The following is a 25,436-nucleotide window of genomic DNA, read 5'->3' as shown; positions in this document are numbered from 1 at the left end:
TAGGCCTACTGTCGAAATATCGGCCACTAGAGTGCGCAATCTAAAACAGCACTAGAGAAATTCATCGGTAAAATCCATCTTCTTTCTGGCGGTCATTAAAAATCATCACAGGATATCAAGTGGCTGTGCAACTCTGAAACAACAACTAGCACACCACATTGCGTTATGACATCTGACTGCTGTTGCACATGGTTTACAAATATATGCTGGAGCTTTCTTCTTTTGCTCGGTAAGTAAGACTGGGTCGGATCGCCAAGTCTTAATTACGTCATGCCGATATACTTCCAGGAAGCAGTGGGTAATAAAGAAGGATACAATTTAGCGCTCAGATTCCTCCAAGCTGGCGAATGTAGGTTAACGTTACTTATACCGCAGACTGGTAAATAGTCGAGAAGACGCGTGGATAGAACTAAACTTAATTAGTTAACAGTTGTAAATGTCTTACCGCTCCACTTTCTTGCCAACAGGATCTAGCTGTGTAGCAGCCAGCCAACGTTGTGTTGTGCTGCTTCATTCGGTTAGGGGGTTATTTCAATCTAAGCCTAAAAGCAGACTGTTGTGTTGTGTTTTGATTTGATGGATGTGTTGAAATTCGAGGTAGTCTTGTTGCTTGTTAGCACAGCGTTTGTCCTTTGATCTATCCAAAAACATAAGGTCAGATGCCATAAGACCGTTTCTAAGCGACTGCAGGACAAAATAGCCTAACACAGTTTCAGTTTGCAAATCAGCCAGACTCACCTAATCATTTTGGGGTGATTTCGAAAGATTGGGAGTTAAGCCTAGCCCAGGCCTACCCATCTCAATAGGCTATAGCAAATGTAAATCTTTACTGACATGCAAAATAATGTAGGCTACAGGTCTAGCTAATCATTGTAAACCAATGCAAAGGTATTTGAGATGAACACATTCATTTTTAAATGAAAAGATAATTGGATTTGATGGTAATTTTGGTACCATAGATTTAATAGAGACCCAGTCAGACCAATAGTATGAAAAATCAGGAACAGAGTTTATTTACAATGATGCGCATCAAGGGAGAGACAGCATGACTTCACCTAAAGATTAATCAGCTGCTCTAACTAGACAAGGAAATAGTTAGGGTTTAAGTATCCTTCCAGGCCAACGGGAGATTGTGTTGGTCATCCCATCTCACGTGGACTACACTGAATCAGACCCTGATTAGTGGCAGCCTGGCAATCCGGAGCAGCTACTGACGCAGCCTAGCAGAACAGTGAAACACTGCAAAGTCATAATATTCCTGCTTATCTCTAAACACAGTCACACAGAGATATACACAGGGACAGTACAGATAACATAAAGTCATTACATAAAATCCTACTTTTAGTATCAAAGTGACCTACTAATGAGAAATGCAGAACATTAAACTATGGACCCTTTCAAGAGAGTTCCATTATCAGCATCATAGTTGGCCCCACAAGACTTCCTTTTCAACATTCCATATGTTATCTTAATGCAGAGGAAGTAGATTGTGGCCCAAATAGAACGTTCAAGCATTGTTTTTGTTTTTGTTGTTCAAGGGTCTATATTGGAATATTGGACATAATGTTCTATTCCACTTTCTCTCAGATTTAGCCGAAGTTGTTGACTGTAGACAGATAGACCTATTTCTTGCTCAGTATCATGTAGACCACTTTTCTCAAAACACGGTAGGCCAACTTGTATTGTTGGATTTGTTATGATCAAATAAACCATATGAGAGACTGAAGAAGCACTAAATGATAGGCCTACACATCCTTTACACTATCTATGCCATACCATGTGTGGAATATTATTGGGTTATAATCTGTAGGCTGCTCCTATACTGAGTTTGTTTGGCTGTTTTAGTTCTTTCTCAAATTATCTCCATGTGACTGTTGAACTTTGCTTGGTAGCCTATTCAATCAAGCAAGAGGATAAAATGGCCCACATAGCCTATTTGTGCACCAGATATTCATCGTCAAGGCCTTTCAGTGGCATTTGTGTTGATATTGTTGATGGTCAGTGTTGTTTTGCTTGTAACCTACAAGCAGTCCTTTTAAATTCCTCCAACACCTCAGAAATGACGGATGGCTTTACTTTTTCTCTCATGTCTTTTACAGGTGTACTCTGCTGCACTGACAGTAGCGTAAGAGAAGGTACAGCACAGGTAAGAGTAATTTGAGGATATTAATATAGATTTGTCCATCTGGAAAGAGTCAAAAACTCAGATAATCTGAGTTGATAATCTGACGTTCTTAAGAGCATTTTTTAAAGATAGGCCCACAATAGAAACTACCAATATATTGGTTTACCAATACAAATACCAGAGTAATGACCAGATGACTGAACATTTTCTTGAATTTCCCCTGGGGATCAATAAAGTATCTATCTATCTATCTATCTATCTATCTATCTATCTACATACTTGACATTTTGTTTCATCATTACAGAAAAGCATTATAGATCACAGTAATCAAATTTGATGTTTGGGGAAAGTGTCTGACCTACACAGTCATTTTCTTATTCATTCTCAGGTGAAGGAGCGTTCTTTGGACAGACAGACAGGTGAGATTACTGGTATTTCACTTGTAGAGATACACACGCGCACATACACAGCAGTGGTGGTTGTTGCTCTTTGGAATAGGGGAAGCGCTGATAAAAATGGTCAATTATTAAATTAATATTATTAAGGTGCCATATTGTTCTTTGAGGGCAAAAAATTATTCCAAAACCCAGAATAGACCAAACAGTATAGAGTTCTGAGATATGGCAGCTTGGGGTGAGTTTAAAGAGTTATTTCTCTGTGAGTATTCTGTACGTTCATCTGCCTTGCTGTTTCCTTTTTAATCTCCCCTGGTAGGCTTTTAGCCAGGCTACACCGTTATATAGCGAGCTATCTAAGCCTAAATACACAACTGAAACAAAAGCAAGTCACAAACTCTGTAACTTCACATTACGGTTTTATTTACAGTAGCCTATGCTATTTACAAAGACAAATAGAAACCGTCTGTATAGACCCCTCACAAATTATGAGAATTTGAGCTGCAACTTGCCTTGCCTCTCGACTTCACCTTCCAACACTAAAGTTTAAGGCATCCCCTGAACCAGAGACTTTCTAATGTGGCGACACAGCACTCAAAAAATACTCCATATAAATTCATGGGGCTAGTTTGTCACGCCAATATGGCCGTTGTCTACACAGATCCCACCCCTTCCTCGGCAAAACGTTGACATGTGAATACATTGAGCCAATCATGTGGTGTGATGTGAATACATTGAGCCAATCATATGGTGTGTTGTGAAGACATTGTGCCAATCATGTGTTGTGATCTCGCCGCTGGAGCAAGATTGGTGTCGTGAAGCCTTGCGCACGCGCAGTTTGACCCAAAAACTGTGCCCGATGAGTGCCCATAAAACGTTGGTATATGGCTGCCGAGTGGAGGGACTTGCCTAAAAGGACTTTGCCTGAACTTACTTGAAACACTTCCTGTCAGATCGCGACATATGCTGTCAATCAAGAAGAGTCCAATGACGGTTCCTCCAATCATCATACAGAAGCTCGGAGTCCATCCCACTGTCCCATTCACTCCCAGAGACGCCGGGCTTCCCTGGAAATTACTATTTTGTGGCACTTGTCCAATAAACGTCTAGCTTTTCTGCACTGAGATCAGCCCACTCTGTAGTGCCATTGAAAGTCCAGTGAACCTGAGCGTCTATGGGTTTTTGCATGTTTTTTTTATTGGATTGTGTGGTCACATCAATGTAGGCCTATTCCGGTTGCAAAATCACGATAAATGACCGACAAAACCTTATTGCTGAACTAGCAGTATTATTTGATTCGATTTTCCGTGATATTTTAGAGGAGGCTGAGCTTCCCCTGTAGTCTTCAAGCAATCGCCTCTGATACCCCCCCACACACACACACTCTCTTAATGTATAGAACACTGGTCATTATCGGAAAATAAGTCCCGACAGGGCGAACAGGACTCCAACGCGCCAGCATTTTAGATTAGATTCAATTTTATTGTCATTGTGCAGAGTACAAGTACAAAGACAACGAAATGCAGTAAAAAGAATTCAGTATGCATATACTTTTGCATTTCTTTGTACATTGTACAGATAAGGCTCAAAATGGGTTCCAGTCATGGCAAATGGGTACTTTCTGTCCCAGTACTTCTTGGTTTTAATCTAATTATGTGTATGAATAAAATGTTCAATGTTTGAACTGAAGCTATCTGGAGATGTGTTGGTGTTTTAGGAACCTTTTGAAATGATTTAATCTGTTTGCGCAGATAAGCATTATGACTGCATATCTTTTGCAAACTGGGTTTGGTCTTTGCATGGCATGTTCTAGATTCAAGGCAAGCAATAATTTACACTATTTTGTTAAATGTTGTTGATGATATGGATATAGGCAAAACATGCAACCACTTAATTTTGAGAAAACTTCTAGAATTGGTCTTAGTAAATATCAATCAAAAACATCATGGAAAGCATACTACAGTCTTTAAAAAGTAATTAAAAAAAATGTTTTTAAGTGATGCATTGGCAGGAAAAAAGCAAACATTTCCACTAAAAATGGAAATTTGTCCAACCTCTCTATACCCCTTTGTATCCCTTTCTGTCTTTAAATGTTTTTTATCTTCTCTGCTCTGTTCATATATGACTCCCCCAAGGTAGAATATTCACAGTGGATGATAGAGGGCACTGATTAAGCATCTCTCTTGGTCCCACGACTTCCCTGTAGAGTTGAACCAGGTGGTGTTTGTCATCCAGAGTCAGAGGAGCGCTCACCACACCCGCTGGGCAGAGCAGCACCGACAGGACCTTCTCCATCAGGCCACCAGCCTCCACCAGGTACTCTTGCCTCCACCCTTCACCCCCTCATCCTGTGCTCATGTGTCCCATCATGAAATATACCAGAGTATTTGAGAAGATGTTAACAGTAGGATAATTAAATACTATTATTATACTGTATAGTAAATAGAGCCTGACCGATATGGAATTTTAAAGACCAATTTCGATATTTGAGGATTTCAAAAACCAATAAACAATAAATTGTCTGATATTCATTCAACTCAATGTAAAAATGTACTCTAATATTTAGCATATTGAAAAGTTCTGATCAAGGTGGGACATTGTGTTTAAATAGGCCTAACTATTTGGTATCCTAATGAAACACTAATTATGAAATAATTATTACGAATAATAGCGTCAGGTATTTGTTCCACCAATGCATCCAAGGCATGTACTTTATGCTTTATGATGTTTTTTTGCCATTGGCAGCATTGAACAATGCAATACTTTGTGTGATTGGAAAGGAAAATTGATAATGTAAGATAATGTCCACACTCTCATATAACTAGGGGTTTGAACACGTTGCCTATGCGAGCGGTTCTGTGCAGTTGAAAGTCATAATTTGTGTTTAAAAGGGGAATAGTAGACTATATGTGTACTATAAATGAGCAAAACCAGGATGACCACAAAGGCTCAGACTCTAAATGAGGACACCCCAAATTTCTGCTGCGGTCATAATAATGTCCATACTCGCACGACTTACGGTTGAGTTAAACCGCTGTGTCGTGTGCGTTGCGTGTCTGTTCCATACCTACTGTGTCACGTTTCATGTGAGCGTTCATACCAGAAATAGGCGCTATTCCTATTTTAGCTGGTGAGTGTTTGCAGTGCAGCAATGGAAAGACAATACTGGAAATTTAGATAAGGATCAGTATTGGGCTTTCTTTTACTTTATTATGAACGCCGCGCAAGTAAAGTAGGTTTAGTCAGAGTTTTTTTTTTTTTTTGTACGTTGGGCTCAAGGTGCCATCTCTACCCATCCCATAACCACGCAGGACTGGGCGGTCATATTTTGTACCCCTCTGTAGTACATCTAGTTTAAAGAATTACCGTCCTTTATAAATGGCAATACCAATAGATCAACAAATAGCTAATATCGGCACACCGATTTATCGGTCGGGCTTTAGTAGAAAACAAGAGCTCTCAGACATGGTGTTCTTCCACATTTCAGATGGTTTTTTATAGGATGCATAGTAGATGGATGCATAGTGTCTTTGGGGATCATATGTTTTGTGTGTCCCTTAGACACTGATTTACCCCATTCATACAAACTCTGATTAATTTAATGTCTGAAAGAGTTAACATGGCATGTCTGACCGTGCTCCGTGACCCACCTAAGCTCCCAAGTTGGGTCAGGTCAATTTCAGTTTGAATGGCATGACCTGGGTTGCTTGTTTTACCCATTGTATTGCTAATCGTTGCTTCTCTCCCGGGTTGTGACTCAGGTGGTCCTATCTGAATTGCCACAACTTGAGAATAACCCATGTCGATTGGCTTGGTTAAAATTGAGATGTGAGTGAAAAATCACTTTGTAATTCAACCTGAGCATGGCAGTGATTGGACGAATAGATGAGTGAACTCAACTTAAGTTTGTTTTGTTTCATTCAATTAGTTTATTGAAAAACAACTCAGTGAGATCTAATCAGTTTCCTCATTGATCCCCCCATTTGACTGCAACCATATAACCAGAGGATGGCTGTAGCACTGTCCATTTCAACACTGCTCAGTAGTTTGCCCATTATCCATCAATTTGCCAGACTCCAGAAAACTCCAGGTGTTTAACAACGGTTCAAATTACAGAATTAAATGTAAAGTTGAATTTAAAACCGTACTGTTGAAGTTAAGAAAGAATTCATTTTTAGTGTGACTTCATACTAATTACTTGTGCAAAAGAGTTGCAGGACTGTGATGTTAGAGTCGTGACCATGTTGATCCTGTAGTGTCTCATATTTGAGGAGGTGGTGGCTATCAGTCACAAAGCAGGCACAGGGTGAATAGACCATGGCAGGGCTACCATCACCACCACTTCCTGGATTGACAAACGAAGCACAGGGTTATTTCTGGTGCCAATTTATGTGACCAATTTTCTCTTTTGGACTGTGTGTGTGTGTGTGTGTGCGCGTGCGCATGCGTGCGTGAGTGTGTACACCCTTTGATTACCTGACCTCATGACCTGCTGTCCCAGAGACAGGGTTTCTTTGCAGGTGTTGTCTGGGTTGCGTTAACACACAGTGTAGAGTGATTTTATCATTACATACAGTCTTCTTACTTTCTTAACACATATGCCCTGTCGATGTAGTTCCAGGTTGATTTTTGTTTACACTGTCAATCATGGAACACCGTACAACTTAAAGTAAACAAAAGACACATCCGAGAGCTTCTGTGCAAGCAAAGATTCTCATCATCTGGCTTTCCATACATCTCACGTGCATATTTTATTATGAAAATTTGATTATACAGTTTCTATCAGCTTTGTAAACTGAATAAAACAATGGACATTTTCCTAATGAAAAGAGGAGTTTTGAACAGTGTGGGGATTAAAACCTAAAATTGTCAGGGCAACTTAAATGGAATTGACACTCCAGGTGGATGGATTGACAAATGAAGGACAGGATTATTGCAGAGGTTATTTCTGGTGCCTTTATGTGACCATTTTTTTTTTTTTTTGGACTGTGTGTGGGTGGGTGGGCAGGGATTAAAACCTCAATAGAAACACCTGTTAAAATAGTAACAAATGGGGATTTTTGCAAATAAACCTGTTGCCATCAATCTTAGTTGCAGTATACCCTATGTTAATAGCAAAATAATCCAACCCCACCTGCGAATGAAATTTTTATTCACATTAAAACATTTTCATTGTCAGGATTTCTTATTCTGGTCAAAATGCCCATAACAATGAATTGAAACCCAGCTATTGATATGAAACGGTACGAGAGGCTATCCATTTGTTTTTTAGGACATTGTGCAATAGAAGGCATCGTGATGTGTTACTTTTTGCTTTGCTTTTGCTTTTTGAATCTGTGGTTATATAAGGGATAATTTAATTCACAGTTGTGCTAATTGAACTTATTGAAAATGCTTATCAACAATAAACTAAAACGTTGACAAAAATCAGAGGATTTGTGGACGATCAGATAAAATGGAACAGTATGTAATGGAGCATGTGAATTGGTCCAAAACATGCCATATCCATTCTGCATCAAACTCAAACTGTTGAGCTGATTCTCTTCAGTGTTTTCTATCTCTCCGTTGGGATCAAATTCATAGTATGTTGGCTATTGTGCCTAATTTCATTTAGCCAACATTTGTCTTTGTGTTGACTGCTTTTGGGGAGGTCCTCATGAGCTGGATGTATTTGTTTAGTGTAACAGAGTCCAGTCAAAGTGCAAGCCCTTTTCTGTTGTTTGTAGCGTGATGGTGGAGTGTGTAAATGAACACAGCACTGTGATGCCTATGGGTTGAAGATTAGACAGTCTTGACTTGTCTTTTGTTGTCTTTGGACTGTCTGTGTCTGAGGAATTTTCATTACTGCTACTAGAAGTGACTGAGGTATAGAGTTTTTGATGGTGACTGGCCAAAAGATATTATTTCCAAAACAATATTGGTCTGGACGCCTGTTTTCTTTAATTATTTTGTGCTCATAATTATTTTTAAGATGTATATTAGTTGTGTATGCTGTTTATACAAAGGTATCTCTTAGTTGCAGCAAAGAAGCTGTGCCTTGTAATCAGGTCATTATATTGTATTGCATTTAGCCTAGTCAGCAGTTATTTTGCATCTAATGATTAAATGGCAAGGGAATTGTAAGGTTTAATGCTTTGATAAATTCAATGTAAAATGCTTTTAATTTAGTTGTAAACAAGTTAATTGTGTGTTTTGGGGGATGAAGAGCAGCTAATTGGTTTCAAAAAATTTCATACATTACACAACCAAGTCTGGTCAGTTTGAGACAGCAGCAGGTTTAGCAGAGTTAGCCTGGCCCACATAGATCTTTCAGGGAGATACTAGTCTGGAACACCATATTTCACTAACGTTTCCATTGGTCGACAGATTGCCTGCCCAATCAGCGATGAGAGGGGAATGATGCTATAGTTTCGAAATTGAAAGTGGCTGTGGTAAACGGTAGTAGCAACTCTTGCAAACATTAAAAATTGCAGTCAGAAGAATGTGTAAATTTATTTACAGCAAAGGCAGGACCTTGTGTTTCCTTTTTTGTCAGTTTGTAAAGTTTAGGCTAAGTAGGAAGTAACGTTATGAATCTGATCAATGTGATTGGTTAGGCTGGATCAGTGATTTCAAAGTTAGGACAAACTTTGAGATGCGATGTGCGATGCGATGTGAGTGCTAGAAGGGGTTCCCAATCTTGAGGGACCACTTTGTGAATGAGTCTGGTTTACCCAGGGAAGAGATCAATACTCACTGCTGTTGGTACGGCCTCATGGGGAGCAAATGAATACAGCTAGCAAAGCAACTCACTTGTGTTGTTCAGAGCATAAGTATTTTCTCCTTCCTACACAGTTTATTGCATCCAAAACTCTTTAAAAGCACAGCTTGTACTGTCTTTGAGGTGCCATTTAGGGTGTACTTGCACTATACCATCCGTACCGTACGCGAGTACGCTTGACCCCCAAAGTCCGGTTTGTTTGATCAGTGTGATCGCTGTACTGTACTCCGGCACGGTAAAAAAGAACTGTGCCCAGTGTGAGTATGCCATTAATCTTTTCTTTGTTTGGCAGGATCCTCCTGTTGTGTTGTTGCTTCACAATCTCTCTGACTATGAAGGGAATTGGAGCATTCTACCCATCATGCCTTAGTGAGTACAGGTCTTTGGCCTCCTCAGTCATGTGAACCATACTTTTTCAATAATAATAAAATACAAGCTTTGGCTACCCACTTGCCCGCTAGTACAGAAACAGAAATTCAGATGTACCAGTTTATCAATCAATCACACAACAGGCGTAGCATTAAAGGAGAAGTTCGGTGTGATATTGACCTAAAGTGTGTTGAAACATGATACAGAGTCTCATAGCTCATTTCGGCTTGTCCCCTGCACTCCGAAATCTGGTGCTAGTTAGCCGATGCTACCAACAGGTTTTCAAAGGGGGTGCCTTGGGCATCGGCCTAGCCATGCAAATAAATCACTGTTTTACACCATTTACGAAGCTCAAAGTAGCTCCACACTTCATTAGTAGACTTCCGAGGGCCCTGCCATTTAAAACGAGACATTGAGATCTTTGAAAAAGCACTGGTAGTTTATTTACAAGACGGTTTATACAGACAGTACCTTCAGGAAGTTTACCGTTCGCCACCATCTTGAATTTAGTCACGGCAAGTCGAGCGACGAGTATGAATGAACAGGTATGATAAGGGATCAGATTACAAAAATAATTCCCTGGAAATGCATGGATTCCAGTTGCTTCCCAGTAGCAGCAACTGGAATCCATGCATTTCCACTGAATTATTTTTGGAATAGAACAGTTATTTATTTGCATGGCTAGGCCGATGCCCGAGGCAAACCCTTTGAAAACCTGTTGGTAGCATCGGCTAACTAGCGCCAGATATCAGAGTGCAGGGGACAAGCCGAGATGAGCTATGAGACAAAAGTTCACACTCGGTATAATGTTTCAACACACTTTAGGTCAATATCACACTGAACTTCTCCTTTAATGTCACTAATTGATTATCCAACTGTCCAAGCACGTTTTGAGTTTGTTAGTTTTCACATTCTATTCAGTTTCCTACATTTTATTCAGTATTTGTACTTTGTACATTTCCTCGTCAAGCCTTTCTGCTACTTTTGGGAAAAACTGCTCTTGGATCTTTTTCATCGAGGAGGTGACAGTGGTGAAAATCCCAAGGCTTCTGCAAGTCCTCAGCCATTTTGATGCTGGTAAGGTGAGGTATGCTCATTTATGGCACATTTTGATGCACATGTCTGATTTGCTTGTGACAACCCCAAAACAGAAAAAGTTGGGACGTTGTGTAAAATGCAAATAAAAACAGAATGTGATAATATACAAGTCTGGTAAACCCATATTTAGCAGCAAAAAGGACATAGACAACATATCAAATGTTGAAAATGAAAATTTGGACTATTTCATGGAAATATATGTTACTTTTGAATTTAATGCCAGCAACATGTTTCAAAAAAAGTTGGGACGGGAGCATGTTTACCACTGTGCTGCTTCACCTCTTCATTTAACAAAATTCTGTAAATGTTTAGGAACCGTGGAGACCATTGGCTACAGTTCTGAGAATGAAATTTTGTCCCATTAATCCCCAATATAGGATTTCAGTTGCTCAACAGTATGGGGTATTCTTAGTCATGTTTTTCATTCCATTATGCACCTAATTTGACAAATCTGCAGACAGGCCATCTTAGCACCTGCTCTTCCTCTATGGAGAAATACTATTTAAATATGTGCAGAATTCATTTTGCCATTGTTTTTTCTGAAATATTCAAGGTCGTCCCTGGAAAAGACATTGCCTGGATGGCAGTATACTGTATGTTGCTCAAAACCTGCATACATCATTCAGAATTGATTGTGCTTTGCCAATTGTGCAAGATGCCCATGCTGCAGGCACTAATGCTCCTCCACACCGTCATACATGTTGGGTTCGGAACTGAGCACTAAAACAAGTTGGATAGGTTGGATACTTGGATAGGCCCTCTCCTCTTTAGCCCAAATGAGTCCATGATTTCCAAAAAAGAATGGCAAACTTTGATTGGTCTAACCACAGGACCTTTTCCCACGTTACCTCAGTCCTGTAGATGATAAGCTCCGCAAATACTTCACAATTTCATGTTAAGAAGCATTACAATTACATTGTTTTATCATGTGATATATGAGTGATAAATACCCCTACATCTTTACTTCTAAGAGTCCCTGCCTCTCTGGGATGCTCTTTTTCATACCCAATCGTGTTGCCACTTACCCTAATTAGTTGTGAAACATTCTTCCTTTTGTTTTCTTTATCATTACACAACTTTTCCAGCATTTTATTACCCCGTCCCAACTTTTTTTGAAACATGTTGCTGGTATCAAATTCGAAATTAGCATATATTTTCCACAAAATAGTCAAATTTGTCATTTTCAACATTTGATATGTTGTCTGTGTCCTTTTGCAACTAAATATGAGTTTAAGAGATTTGCAGATTATTACATTCTGTTTTTATTCACGTTTTACACAATGTCCCAACTTTTTCTGTTTTAGGGTTGTATATAGTAGTAATAGTTGTTGTTGCAGTTGTTGCAGTAGTGGTGTATGTCACTTCATGCTTCTCAAACTGAAGCTGAGCAACAAGTTTAAACATTCCTTCCTTCCTTCCTTCCTTTAATTTGATTAGCAGTTGAGCTCAAATGTCAATGACCTTTCTTCAGAATTGGCTGACTCTCTTCAAGGCACCAGGAGTTGTATATTTGCTAGTGTTGCTAACCCAACATCACATGGCCATCTTTCTGCCTTGTCATATCTAGGAATGGTTTCTTGGTAGTCCTCTCCATGATGATGAGTCAACTATTATACACCACTATGCTTTTTTCGATGACCCCTCTTCCTTTAAGTACCCAGACTTTGCAGCTGGTTGGGGACTGAGCTGTCCACTGCTTAACAGGTTAGCGCAAAAAGTCTTTTGGTTGAATGTCATTGTGATTAGAGAAAAGGTGCTAATCTGCGATTCCTGTTGTACTCTCCTCTCCTGCCGTTCTCTCCGTCAAAGGAGAGCTTCTTTCACCTAATAGTTGCTTTTGTCCATTCAGGTTGGCTGAGCGAGTCAACAGTGAGTCACCCAAGTCAGACTTCACCATCGATCTCAAACATGAGGTGGGTGTGCCACGCATAAGCGCAACTCTTATACGAGTCTATAACAGAGTGTTTTGTGTGACTGAGAGATATAGGAAGTGCAATAGTATGGGTATGGCACCAGCGTATTAAGGTTCTGGGAAACTGGGGAGTGTCTGCTCGGTTAAGATATGTGGCCCTTTGTGACTACTTCAAATAACATGTAGTTATTTGCAGTTTCCCAGAATGGTTGATGATCAGATTTGCATACTGACCAGTCATTCTGCCTAACCAGAATGCACTGTGTGCAGTTGTGCTGATTTACACAGTTTACACACCCTGGTGGAATTTGTTAAATGTGTACCATTCTTTTAAGAAAACACGAGTGCAGGTAAAACACATAACATTTATTTGATTCAGATGAAACCGTCACAGAATAGTACACTCATCAAGCAAAACATGGCAATAATGCAAATAATGAGATGGTCCTTAATTCATGGTTCAGAATACTGTGTATTGTCCCCTTTAGCATCAATGACGGCTTGCCGTCTTTTGTAATAGTTATGGATAAATACCTTTATTTTCTCAGATGGTGGAGATGCCAATTCTTCTTTACAAAAAGCCTCCAGGTCCCATAAATTCTTGGCTTATCTTCCATGAACTACACACTTGAGACCGCCTCAAAGTGACATATTGAGGTCAAGAGACTGTGATGGCCACTCCAGAACCTTCACTTATTTCTGCTGTAGCTACTGAAGGGGTTGATTTGCTTGTGCTTGTGATCATTGTCATGTTGCAAAGTCCAAGTATGTCCCCTGCCCAGCTTTCGGGCTGAGGCCTGCAAATTGTCTTCCAATATTTTCTGATAACATGCTGTCTTCATCTTGCCATCAATTTAGACTAAATTACCTGTGCCCTTGCAGGGGCCATTTGCAGGCCCATTTGAGTGATTTCAGTTATCATTACTATTTAAAAAAAGGGCACACACGATTATGTAATGATAGAGAGACAGGCTTCACCTGACCATTATCCCTAAATATGGCATGATCAGTAATAATTTCCAAACACTGGCCAGTATCTCATAGCAGTTGGCAAGATTTTTTGGATCATATTCACTGAAACCGACACTATACTCCGACAGAACAACATAAATCAGCCGGTTTTAGGAAAAAAAACAGCACTTCTACCTCCACCTAGAGCCAGTTATTTGTTTTGCAAAAATCCACAGCTCCCGGTATTAACTTAGCTATACAATATTAGAACATTATATGGTCTGATCGGTTCTGTCTCAGGTGAATGAAAATGTCACATAAGATTTTGTGTAACAATCAGTTCAGCCTGAGACCTGAGAGCCAGTTATCCATACACTATTGGTCGTCATCTGTGCGTTTGAGGGAAATATGTTTCTCTGGGTTGTGCTTCTGTTGGTATGCTTGTGCTATACTCACCCATTCATATTTGTAATGCATTCTGGGAAATATTACAGCCCTGACTTTGCTAACTCATGTTGACTGTCCCTCATTTGTCCCAGTGTGTCAATATGTCCTCTCTCTGAAAAAGTTATATTTAGCCTCAAGCAGTTTCTACTAAAAGGAAATTATTTAATTATTATTTTATTATCATAAAAGCGACTTGTCCATCACAAACAACTAAATTATTGAAGTGAAGCATTGAATTTTGTTTTAATAGACATAATAGCCCTGTTTATACTGATGGCCCACAGTATAAACAAGGCTAATGATGTGGTCTTATCTTTTATGACTGAAGAGCTTTTGGTGGACCACTGCAACCTGAGGTAATTTTGCAGGAGCTAGGTAATTCAAGGAAGGAATGTATCTGAAAAATCTAAACAACGCTAATGATGTGGTCTTATCTTTTATGACCTGAAGAGCTTTTGGTGGACCACTGCAACCTGAGGTAATTTTGCAGGAGGTAGGTAATTCAAGGAAGGAATGTATCTGAACACTCTAAACAATGTGAGTTGGTGAGTTTTCTTGCGCTTGCTTTATTGAGAAATCAATAAAGTGCAACCTGTCCGTCAACACTAAGATGGACACTAATGTTCACAAACATTGGTCTTACAATTCAGGGACCATACATAATGCACAAAAACAAAGCAAACGGAGGTAGTGGTGAAAACGCAACCCTCCTTAGGAGACAAAAGGCCTGCCATTTATGTACACCTCTTCAGGTGTGGAACAGTTATCCAGATAAGACCATGCGCCAGCCAAAGGCTGTTGCACTGCCATTGCAAGGCCAACAGGGAGGGGCATGAACACAATGTAGATGAGTCTCTCGTCTGGTCTGTCTGTCTGCCAGTGATATTCAGAGACCTTAATCTCAGTCCCTCCTTCAGAATCTCACACCAAAACCTTCATATGACCTTCATTTTTTCACAGCGGATTTTATGTGACGTTGCTTGTTGGTTATGTTCTGCTTTTTTCTTGACTTGTTTAGATTGCCCTCTATATTTGGCATGAGGGAAGAGGTTCCACCCTGACCCCAGTCCCAGAGTTCTGTGCTGAAGTGCTGGAGTCCGGAGTCAGTGATCACTGTGCCACTGTTGTCGACAAACTGCCTACTTGCGTATGTATTTTTATATCCTCCTGATAATGAAACTTTGTGGTATTTGCATGCATCTCTTTATTATTGATGGGTTAGTAGCACTGTTGCTTGTATGAATGGAGTTTGAAATGTTGGGGTTGTTTATACTGCATGTAGATTTTATTTCATTATCAAAGGTATATTTCAAGGTACTTATTTTAAACCTCAAAGTCAACAACAAGTCTACTTTGTCGTGTATGTTGTTTTCTTTAAGAAAAGACTTTGCAAAGCAAGCCATTGTTGGTATACAGTCATATACATCTTAAGATAGGTACACAGGTGCTGATTTTCACACCTTTTTTGATGACTTGAGAAGGTCACAAACTAGCAGTAGGCTAATAAGCATTTGTCTTCATGGATCTCACACTCAGCCCACCTCAGCTTCAGTCGTTGAATCGCCTTGCTTTCTTGCATGCACTCATTTGAAATGGCAGATGTGTGTTATGCTGGGGAAAGGGGGAGAGGGTGTCTTATTCTTCAATATCCTGCCAAGCAGATTAATTTATGTCCCAGTACATCAAGTGAGCTTTCCTCAAAACTTTGACACAATTATTTTAATTAAGCCCCCTAATGAGCTTGATTGCATGTGTTCACAGACCAGGGAAGAATGCAAACACCTGTCCACTTGTTTTTGAACACTAACAAACATTTCCAGTCACATAAAGTTTGGCAGATGCCTTTTGCTGACATTTGAAGATTATGTTTAAGTTTATGTGCAAGGAAAGTGAAACTTGATTTACTGTCTTTATCCCTATTTTATTTGCTTAGCCTTTTCAAAGGACAGACTGGTATCCATAATCCTTGCTCAGTGTTTCTGGTTGCACTTGTGCTGGTATTTGCCTGGCATGCCTGGTATGCTTTCTCTGAAGAGAGTCCTATCCAAACCTGGTGTTTTTTGGGGACAGGGTTGGGTGTGTGGTTATTGCATATTCTGCCATGCAAATAAATATACTCCAAAATCAAGTGATTTGCCATCAGGACCATAGCAGAAGTCCCCCAATAAGCTTGATTGCACCTGCCCCTTAAACATAAACATACCCACAGAGACCTTTTCTCTTGTTTCTGAGAATCATTCATCATTACACCTCTCCAGTTTTCCTCTGAAAACACAACAAAAGGGTGTGAAATGCTTTTTCCTGACATTTAGTAGGAAAAAGTAGTCACAGACAAGTAGTCTGTGAGAAAAAAAGCACCTAACCTAAAACTAATTGCAACATAAATTATTTTTGTTGTATTCAGTTCATTAAACCTTCCCATATCACATACCAATAGTCCATTAAATTCCAAGTGGTGGAACATTGTCAAAATTTAAATTATTTATGCATAGGTCAATGGCCAAAATCTGTACATTTGGCAGTTGAACTTTCACAGAAAGGGATATGTGAAATTTAGGTCCAATTCTTTCATAAAGGCATGAAACTTGTAGACTTTGTACAGTTAAGAGCCCTGAACATTTTCAGATATAAAAACATAATCAAAAAACCCTAATGGCCTTAACCAGTACATGTTCCATTATAACTGAATTAAGCCTATATTTTGCATCATATCTCCTGAATCAAACATGATATCTCAGAACAAGTGATGTCTTCTCCCAGGGATGGGCAGTATTTATGATACATGTAATATGTAAAAATACATATTTCAAATGCAAAATAGTACTTTGTAATTTGTATTTGATTGGGTTGAAAATGGCTTCGTATTTTGTATCAAAATGTGTGTATTTTTGTAGTTTGAAAATATTGCCAAATATTTTTAGTAAAACCAATAGGCCTACTTTTGGTGATGTGATGACATCATAAAAGTGGAAAACAATGAATGTAGCCTCTGACTGGTGCTGACTTAGTAGTAGTAATTACTAGTAGTACTAGTAATTTTCTCACAGTTGTGGTCAGAATATTGAGATTCAGGAAGATGATCCAGTGCAAGATGAGTAATGTATCGGTTGCTCACACACACAATACCCCCCTCACACCAACCTCAAGTTTCTTCAGAATTTTAACCATCAGTTTCTTGACAACTGTATCCATCAGTTTCTTGCTTTGGCAGAATACTTGGAAACCATTATGTGGTTCCCTGCAAATTGCTCAAAAAATTGCCTCATATATCATCCATTGGTGTCAATATAACCCATTTAGCACTTACACAGTACCCAGCTAGTTAAAAATTAACTAAAAGGCTCATGATCCTACCTGATCAACATTTTTAAAAAGTCCATTATCATTCTGGGCATGCATTGACAGAGACTTCATTAATTGTATTTTTCTGTATATGTCAGTGTACCATGAGTTTGAAGCTGTTATTTTAAGTAACTGCATTGGGTTGCTTTAAGCCCACATTATTTGGCGCTCAGTAGATTCGGTGGTTAGTTTGCACCACTTGACAAGTTCAGTTCTGACTTTTTTAGTACATTTCCGATACAGTAGGTAGGCGAGGCGGTATGAGATGTTACAGGCAGGTCAGCATAGTTGATCTGTTGACTTATTTGCAGACTTAGGGCATTTCTTGTAGGCAGAGAAAAGCTGTTGCTTTCAAACATTGCCCACTTAATCAAGTCAGTGTAGTGATGAAGGAATAGATTATATAGACAGATTATGGAAGGTTTACAAAGTGATTTCATGCTCCCTTTAAACAGTAGCCTATTTTTTTTGTATTTTAAAAACACAAAATTACAGTATTTTATTTTGACATGGGGTGGCTACTGTAGTTGTACAGTTATAGTTTATCTTCATACACTTAATTTTATATTTTATTTGAAAACACATTTTGATTTTGCTGTCTCTTGCTAAGGTAACCTTGCCAACATGGACAGACCTATAGTCTGGACGTCACCAGTTCATCAATAGCTGCTCTGTACTTTCAGCTTTGCACATGAGAGAACTCTCCCGTGCCAAAAAATAAATTTTGTTGCAATTAATTTTGGGTCAGACCTTACTTTGCCTGGACTAAAGATAATGCATGCAAGACACACCACTGCCAGTGATTGATCAAGAGTGAAAGTCATTGGGTTCAGTGTCTTTACCTTTTTTAGTTTCCTCACTCAAAAAACTTCTGTCCCCTGGCCCTTGGGTTTTAATTAGTAGACACAGAGAAGCCCTTTGCATCCCAGGCTTCTCTATGCTTTGACTGAATTCCTTATTGAGCAAAGCAGGCTGCCTGTGCACTTAGATATTCATTTTAATGTTGCACTACTGCCCTCTGAGGATCAGAGTCAGATGGAAGTACAGTACTGGTGCACTAGAATAGCCTATTTTAGTTTTCCTCATCTTCTAAGTTAGTTTCTGTTCTCACCTGATTTCTTTCGGCAGCGAGTGTTTTTTGATGGATTCCCTTTACTGTTCTTCATAACTTTAGGGAGAACCAGTGAAACAGGAAGAAATCTTTGTTGCTGTGAAAACCTGTACAAAATTCCACACAGACCGAGGTAAGTGAATTTGCACAATGCAAAACAAGACCGTAAAGTGGAAAGAGAACTGATGTGTCGTTATATGTCTCCTTATTTCAGTTAGTTGTAAAGTCCCGTCAGATTTGCATTGAAGTATATTTTGCTTAAACTTCAATTCATTCGGGTTGATTTGGATAGCTCTGCTCAAAGCTCATAGGAGACTATGGCTATGATTTTCTTCATAGTGCTTTTGCTTACTTTAGTCTGACGCAACTTTACGACTGAAACTGAAATAAGGAGACATACATGTATAACGGCACATTTGGCCCAGCCACTAAGTCCTGGCATATTTTCAGTGTTTACTGGTGCAACCATCTGTCTGTGGTGGCTGTTGGGTTGTTTTGCCATTATTATGCCTTCATGACCTCCACCGGTCAGTCTAGGATAGAGGGGGTAATTGTGGTTCATCTGACACCAACATAACACTGGTATCCAACAACATGCACTTTGAGATACGGGTGCTGGAGGAAAGATTACTAATAACATACAAACTTTGATTTTTACTGTTGGAACTGTTGTTTTATAGTCATTCCTAGCAATATACACTGACTTACGAAATAGAAATAGTATCTTTTTCATTAGAGCATTGTAATGTGATGCTTGTTACCTGCATTTGCTTGGACTAACAAAGGCTCAATCAACTGACGCAGCGGTTCCCAAACTTTTTTTCCCTGCGTACCACAACCTACATCCTGACTCGGCTCACGTACCCCCACCATCCGAAACATAAAAACGTAACACATTCTATTGACACATTCCAGGCATCATGTTTAATTAGCCACCCTACATGATGACAAATAACAAAATCAAAATGTGCAACTGGTCTGTGAGCTGTCACACTAAAAATAACAGTGTGGAGAACAACATTATGAAACACAAAGAACAAAGACAACATTGGCTTAATCATTTTTAACACCTTTCCAACATTGCCCTTTTAATTAATAAGTTAATGTCTCTGAACCAATGAGGGAGGTGGATATGACCATAGGGGAGATTTATTTTAAAAGGCTTTTATTTGTTCCATTGTCTATATGTTCCGGCTGTCTTGCCAGTTTCATTTGTGTTGTTTTTGTCTGTGCCCTCCATTGAGGCTAAAAGCCTCAGCAGATTAACGTAAACAAATGAAAACAGTCCATACAGTCAAATGGGACGGATGTTCTTTGGAGTGTTGTGGGAAACTCGGTAACAAACTGCTCCACAATGACCTTGATTTGCATAATGACTTGAAATTAATTCATTTTTTTAATGTCCGAGTTTTTAAAAGAGCGACAGGGCTAAAAGAGCCACAGGGATAAAAGTGTTTTTATGTGAGCAACTGCAATCCATTTGCCTGAATTACTACTGCTCTTAAGACAGACAAACCTGAGGTTGAATAAATGTTTGTTTTGGTGGAACTTCCCCCCCATCATGTGTTGATTCTGTCTTTCTCAGTCCCTGTGGTGAAACAGACATGGGCCAGAGATGCGGCTTTTCTGGAGTACTACAGTGACTCTACTGACCCCTCCATACCAACTATTGACTTGGGGGTCCCCAACACAGAAAGAGGTACAGTCTTAAAGCAACACCAAAGAACTTTCCCTCTGTCGCACGCACTATTTGTTTATCCAGCACCAACTTTGCAAATAACAATGACCACAGACAAGGTAGAATATGTTGCATGATTTTATGAAAGTACGATGTATTGCGACATCAGATGCAAGTCAAATTTGTAGTTTCTCATGTCTCATTCCATCGAACTACAGATCCGCTACCCGATCCGGCAAACTTACATAGGGCGGTTATAGCCGATAGAGGGCCGCGAAGCGAATGCAGAATTGCCCTGTTACGAGTTGATGAACCACTGAAACGATTTTGGAAACATTATTTTAGGTACAAAAAACTCTTTGGTGTTGCTTTAAGTTTACATTTATCTTCTTATTTTAAACAATAGGTCTATATAAACTGTGCACAAAAAGTAAGGAAATTAGTGTTTGCTAGATTATTTCTCTATGGTAACAATGCTTGTTGCAATAAATCTGGAGATTTGGCACATTTTTCATGGATGCATTTTCCTTACAAGTGCATTTTCCTTACAAATGGGCCACCATTTGAAAGGGAACTAAACAGGCTTTCCAACGGTATAAGATGTATTGCCAAAAATAATTGTTACCATAGAGAAATAATCTACCAAACACAAATTTTCTAAGTTTACATACTCTTATTCAAATGTCCTTGATAACAGATTTAAAGAAATTCTTTTAGCATTGGTTCCAAAAGTTTGACATGAAAACTGGACATACTCACCGGTCTGTCTTGTTTGTGATGTGTCACATTGGGAGATTGTATGTTTGTCATTTCTTGCCCATCAAAAATGACACACCAAAAATGATCTGTTGCACGATAAGTCAGTTCACTTCTTGTCAGTCTTCTATCAGCAAAAAAAAATCGCCAGCTCAGTTGGCACCAGAATCAGCTCCTAGTGTGCCTGCATATAAAATCAACTTGTTTTTTAAATTTGTAGTCACGATGATACTGTATAAAGGTTGTAGGCAATGTGGGCAATGTCTGTAAAAGTTCAGGGTAAAGCATGAATGCAGAAATACAATTGCAGTTAGACTTTCAAACAGAGATCCACCAATTATGTCGGAGGTGTGACCGGGTACAGGAGTGAAGGAGACCTTTTTAAACATTCTTTTCCCTGTGTAGCTGAACTCTGGCTGACTCTTATTTTATTTAGTAAAAAAAACCCCATCAAAATCCTCCTTACCTCTCCCTTTTCACCGTTGACTTGTCTGCTAAAGATTGGTAGTGTGTTTTATATGATAAAAAGCTAAGCACTAAACCATGGTGTGTCTAATCGTTTTGACTCAATGCATAATGAAGTTTGCTTTCTTTTTTACGCTTAAACATAATTATTTTTCCACTGCCTTGGTCTTTTTAAAAATATCCTTATCTCAGTCTGTTTAATATGTGTGGCTACAGATGGGTTGTTTGCTGCACAGTCATTTAATTAGATGTTAAATACCAGGGTCCCGTTTCACTTCAGTCGGCACTGGTGAGGATTTTATCTCATGCCCAGGTGGCATCACTGGATGATGTGCAAACCCCCACCCATTTAAAACATTCTGGAAAAAGATTAAAAACAAAATTTCTGACCCAAAAGGATTGTGGTGATAGAACTGTTCTCTATTGGCAAAGCAGCTTACTATGCTGGTATAGGTGGTCTCTATTTACTCCAAAATAGAACAAATATTGCACGTTTAAGTGTCTTTATTAATAATTAAAGAGATAACATTCAGCAAGCACTTTGGGTAGTGTTTGATTACATTTCTAAGTGATTTGGGAGGCCCTGTATTTTTACTATGTTCCTGTAGCCCATCATCTATTTCTACTTGGGTTCCTCAGGTGCCTCCTATTAAAGGTGTCTGATTTCTCTATCTCTCTGTCTTTCTGTCTTTCCTACTCTCCTTTCCTCCTCATTTCCTCGGTACATTTTGCTCTGTTCTTGTGTTACCTCTGTCATTCTATCTCTGACCTTTCCCATTCAATCTCGTCTCTGTTATTCTCTCATGTCAGGTGAAGTACATTTGCTCGACTGTCTCCCTCCATGGTATTCCTGCTGTGTTCTTTCTCCTTCTTTCTCACACTTGGGCTCTCTTCTTTCTTTCTCTCTCTCTCTCTCTCTCTCTCTCTCTCTCTCTCTCTCTCTCTCTGTTCTCTCTTCCATTCTCTTCCTGTCTCTGTCTGACTGAAACAACAGACACCTCTGGAGTTTAGTAGCTTGAAGATTCTTACATTATGTTTTTTGTCTCTTTAATAGTTTGAATTATGGAGTTTTGGTCTAAAATGTCAAGCTACCTACCTAAAAAGCATGTAAAACCTTTCAAACACACCTCCAACAACTAATTGGAGGTGATATAGGTTATGCATAGGCCTTCATGCTAACTGGAGTCTTTTGGCAATATTGTTGGACATGTAATGCTGTGAAGATTGACAGGTGTCAATTGATTGATGAGGTGTTTAGAACTGAGCCATGGAATTGGACAGCCATTGCAAACAACAACGTGTGTTGTTCAAAATCAATTTGAAGATTGTACCAGAACATGCCTCAAAAAGAGGCAAATTTAGGAACATTGTTGAAACTCATCAATTCTGTAATAATAATAATATAATGTTATAATAATAATAATGTTTTCTCCCTGTTGAGGATGTCAAGGAGGATGGACTTAATGTTGGGATGTTCCATGCATGTTCAGACCCTTTATAACATGAGAATGTATTCTTTATCTTGCAGGGCATTGTGGGAAAACCTTTGCCATCTTGAAACACTTCTTTAGCAATGACATTCCTGAGTGCCAGTGGCTAGTGATTGTGGATGATGACACGCTGATCAGGTGACAATCAGTATTCAGGCTTACCCACACAAGAGTGTTTTACGTCATTATTTTTTTTTTGATGCCGTGATCTTTTCAACTGTGGCATGAGTTTTTGAGTTTTTCTTAAATGATAATTCTGTTAAAAACTCAACAATTAGCATATACCATGTGACCTTTGAGGACTTTGTTGCGTAAGAGTTCTCTGTAATTATTGCAAAATTATGCAGTGTTAAAAAAATGTCATGCACACCCATACTGACACTTGACGAGCATCTATTTTGTGAAACTTCTCACTGCAGTCATTAAATTTCACCTAGTGTTTGCTTAGCTGGAAGCACTTAAATGAAACATTCACAGCCCCCAACAGCATGCAATAATAGACATTTCAGACAATTATGATTGAATATGCTGATACTTTTGTGAACTTGAGTTGTAGTTGTACCCATACAAAGCAGCATGACAATGATATTTGATGCCCCAGAATTACAGGTCTGAAATACAATATGCTGCTGAGCTCTCTTTGTCCTATCTCAAGCTCACATTGATATCACTGCATTGTATTCTAAAGATTAAGCTATTCCATTGTTGTGTTATTCCGAAACAACACTATCCTCTCTGACAGTCACAGGAGGAAACAAAGTGGAATTCTCATATATCATATCACAAAATCTCTGTGCAGTGAAGGGTCTATATTATATGCCCAGTCCTAAATATCTTGTCCTAATCTAGTATTATTAATAAAAACCTTACATATTGCTGTACTGTTTGGAAAAATCCTTTCTCTCTTCTCTGTATCTTTTGAATGTGGCTTTGGATAAAATCACCTGCTAAATTACTTCATGAATGAATGTAATTTTACTGAACAAAGGGCCAGACGGCATAACATAATATAATGTCCGGCACTACGGTGCATTTCTGTGTCCTCAGCCTGCCTAGACTCCGGAGACTGCTGAGCTGCTATAACCCCAAAGAGCCAGTGTGCTTGGGTGAACGGTATGGATATGGACTGATTCAGAATGGCTACAGTTATATCACAGGTGGAGGAGGGTAAGGTCAATCTCTTTTAAAAATGTAGTGTATTTTTGGAACTTTGATTTGCAATGCCATTCAACTATCCACTGCACATATTGGCAGCTTGTTCTGTTCTGGTTTGTTTTATTTTATTTTTTTTAAGCCCATTTATTTTCGTTGACAGGATGGTGCTCAGCCGAGCAGCAGTGCGCAGGATCCTCTCCGGGGGCTGCCGCTGCTACAGTGACGACGCTCCTGATGACATGGTGCTGGGGATGTGCTTGAGCTCGCTCCGAGTCCACATCACACACAGTCCTCTCTTCCACCAGGTGAGGTGGCTGGTGGAGGGTCTGGAGGTTTGCTTCATGCTACTCAAAGTGTCCATCCCCCTTACAGACTCCACTAGTCTGCAAGGGAGATGGACTCTTTGATATATTTCAGTTCAAAGGGTTGCTGGTGGAAGTATTCTTAGTATCAAATCATGTCACTATTTGCAGCTTGTCCCAGTTCACGCTTTCCATAGCCGTTAACCTTGAGTTTATATTTACCGTCATCATTTTGCCAAGAGATTACATGCAAATAGCTTTGAGACTCTATTTGACATGCCTGGCCCTGAATATTTTTAGGCAGGTCTTTAAAAGAGACATGTTTTAGGTATGTGTGTTTGTCTGTGTGTGTGTGTGTGAGAGTGTGTGTGAGAGTGTGTGTGTGTGTGTGTGAGAGTGTGTGAGTGAGTGAGTGATGTTTCCTTCAAACTTAATTTCAGGGATGGAATGTCATATGTATCTAAATGTTGCTTTCATTTGCTTTGCATTGTTTTGTTAAAAGGCACGTCCAGATGATTATCCAAAAAAATTCCTTGCCCGAGAGAAACACATCTCCTTCCACAAACACTGGAACGTGGACCCTGTGGACGTCTACAAACGTTGGCTGATGGACACAGTAGAAGAGGGACGAGAAGCTGTGAATCGACCAGGACAAATTAAGGAAGAGTTATAGAGTAATAGCAAAGATGTACGAGAAGGAGGCCTTCACCCAGAGCCGTGTAGTTAGGCTGCCGTGTGTATTTTTTTTGTGTGTTTGTTTATGTGAGTGTGTGTATCTGTGAGAGCGACAGATTTTGGCCCAAAAAGTGTTGGTGTGTGTGTGTTTTATTGTTGCTGTTTTGCTCTGCTCAATATTTTCAAATCTTTTGCACTGCCAGGTATGGATGAATGAGTGAATGAGGGTGTGCCTTTATATTTTTGTGGAATCTTTGAGTGTTGTACAATTATGACAAAAAATCTTGGTAGCCTGTTACATCTGTAATGATGCTATGCAACACAGAACACATTTCTCTTGCACGAAAACCAATTTAACATGAACGTGAAGTTTAGAACAATAAATTTTTACTCTGATGAAAAGTA

At 39.3% G+C, this 25,436-nt stretch overlaps 1 protein-coding gene across 1 annotated transcript; it reads left to right on the top strand.

Moving 5' to 3' along the window:
* On the top strand, positions 1-25,436 carry LOC125289026 (beta-1,3-glucosyltransferase-like). Its single transcript, XM_048235715.1, has 15 exons — positions 1-229; positions 2,100-2,146; positions 2,514-2,544; positions 4,727-4,836; positions 9,573-9,649; positions 10,620-10,731; positions 12,315-12,451; positions 12,597-12,660; positions 15,076-15,204; positions 18,574-18,643; positions 20,096-20,209; positions 22,938-23,037; positions 23,947-24,066; positions 24,215-24,359; positions 24,859-25,436. The coding sequence occupies exons 1-15, from the start codon at positions 166-168 to the stop codon at positions 25,027-25,029; spliced, it is 1,491 nt and encodes a 496-aa protein (XP_048091672.1). The 5' UTR covers positions 1-165; the 3' UTR covers positions 25,030-25,436.

This window comes from Alosa alosa, chromosome 2 (assembly GCF_017589495.1).
Source record: "Alosa alosa isolate M-15738 ecotype Scorff River chromosome 2, AALO_Geno_1.1, whole genome shotgun sequence".
Lineage (NCBI taxonomy): Eukaryota > Metazoa > Chordata > Actinopteri > Clupeiformes > Clupeidae > Alosa > Alosa alosa.
The sequence above is the reverse complement of the archived record's forward strand: the minus strand, read 5'-3'. Positions and strand labels throughout refer to the sequence as shown.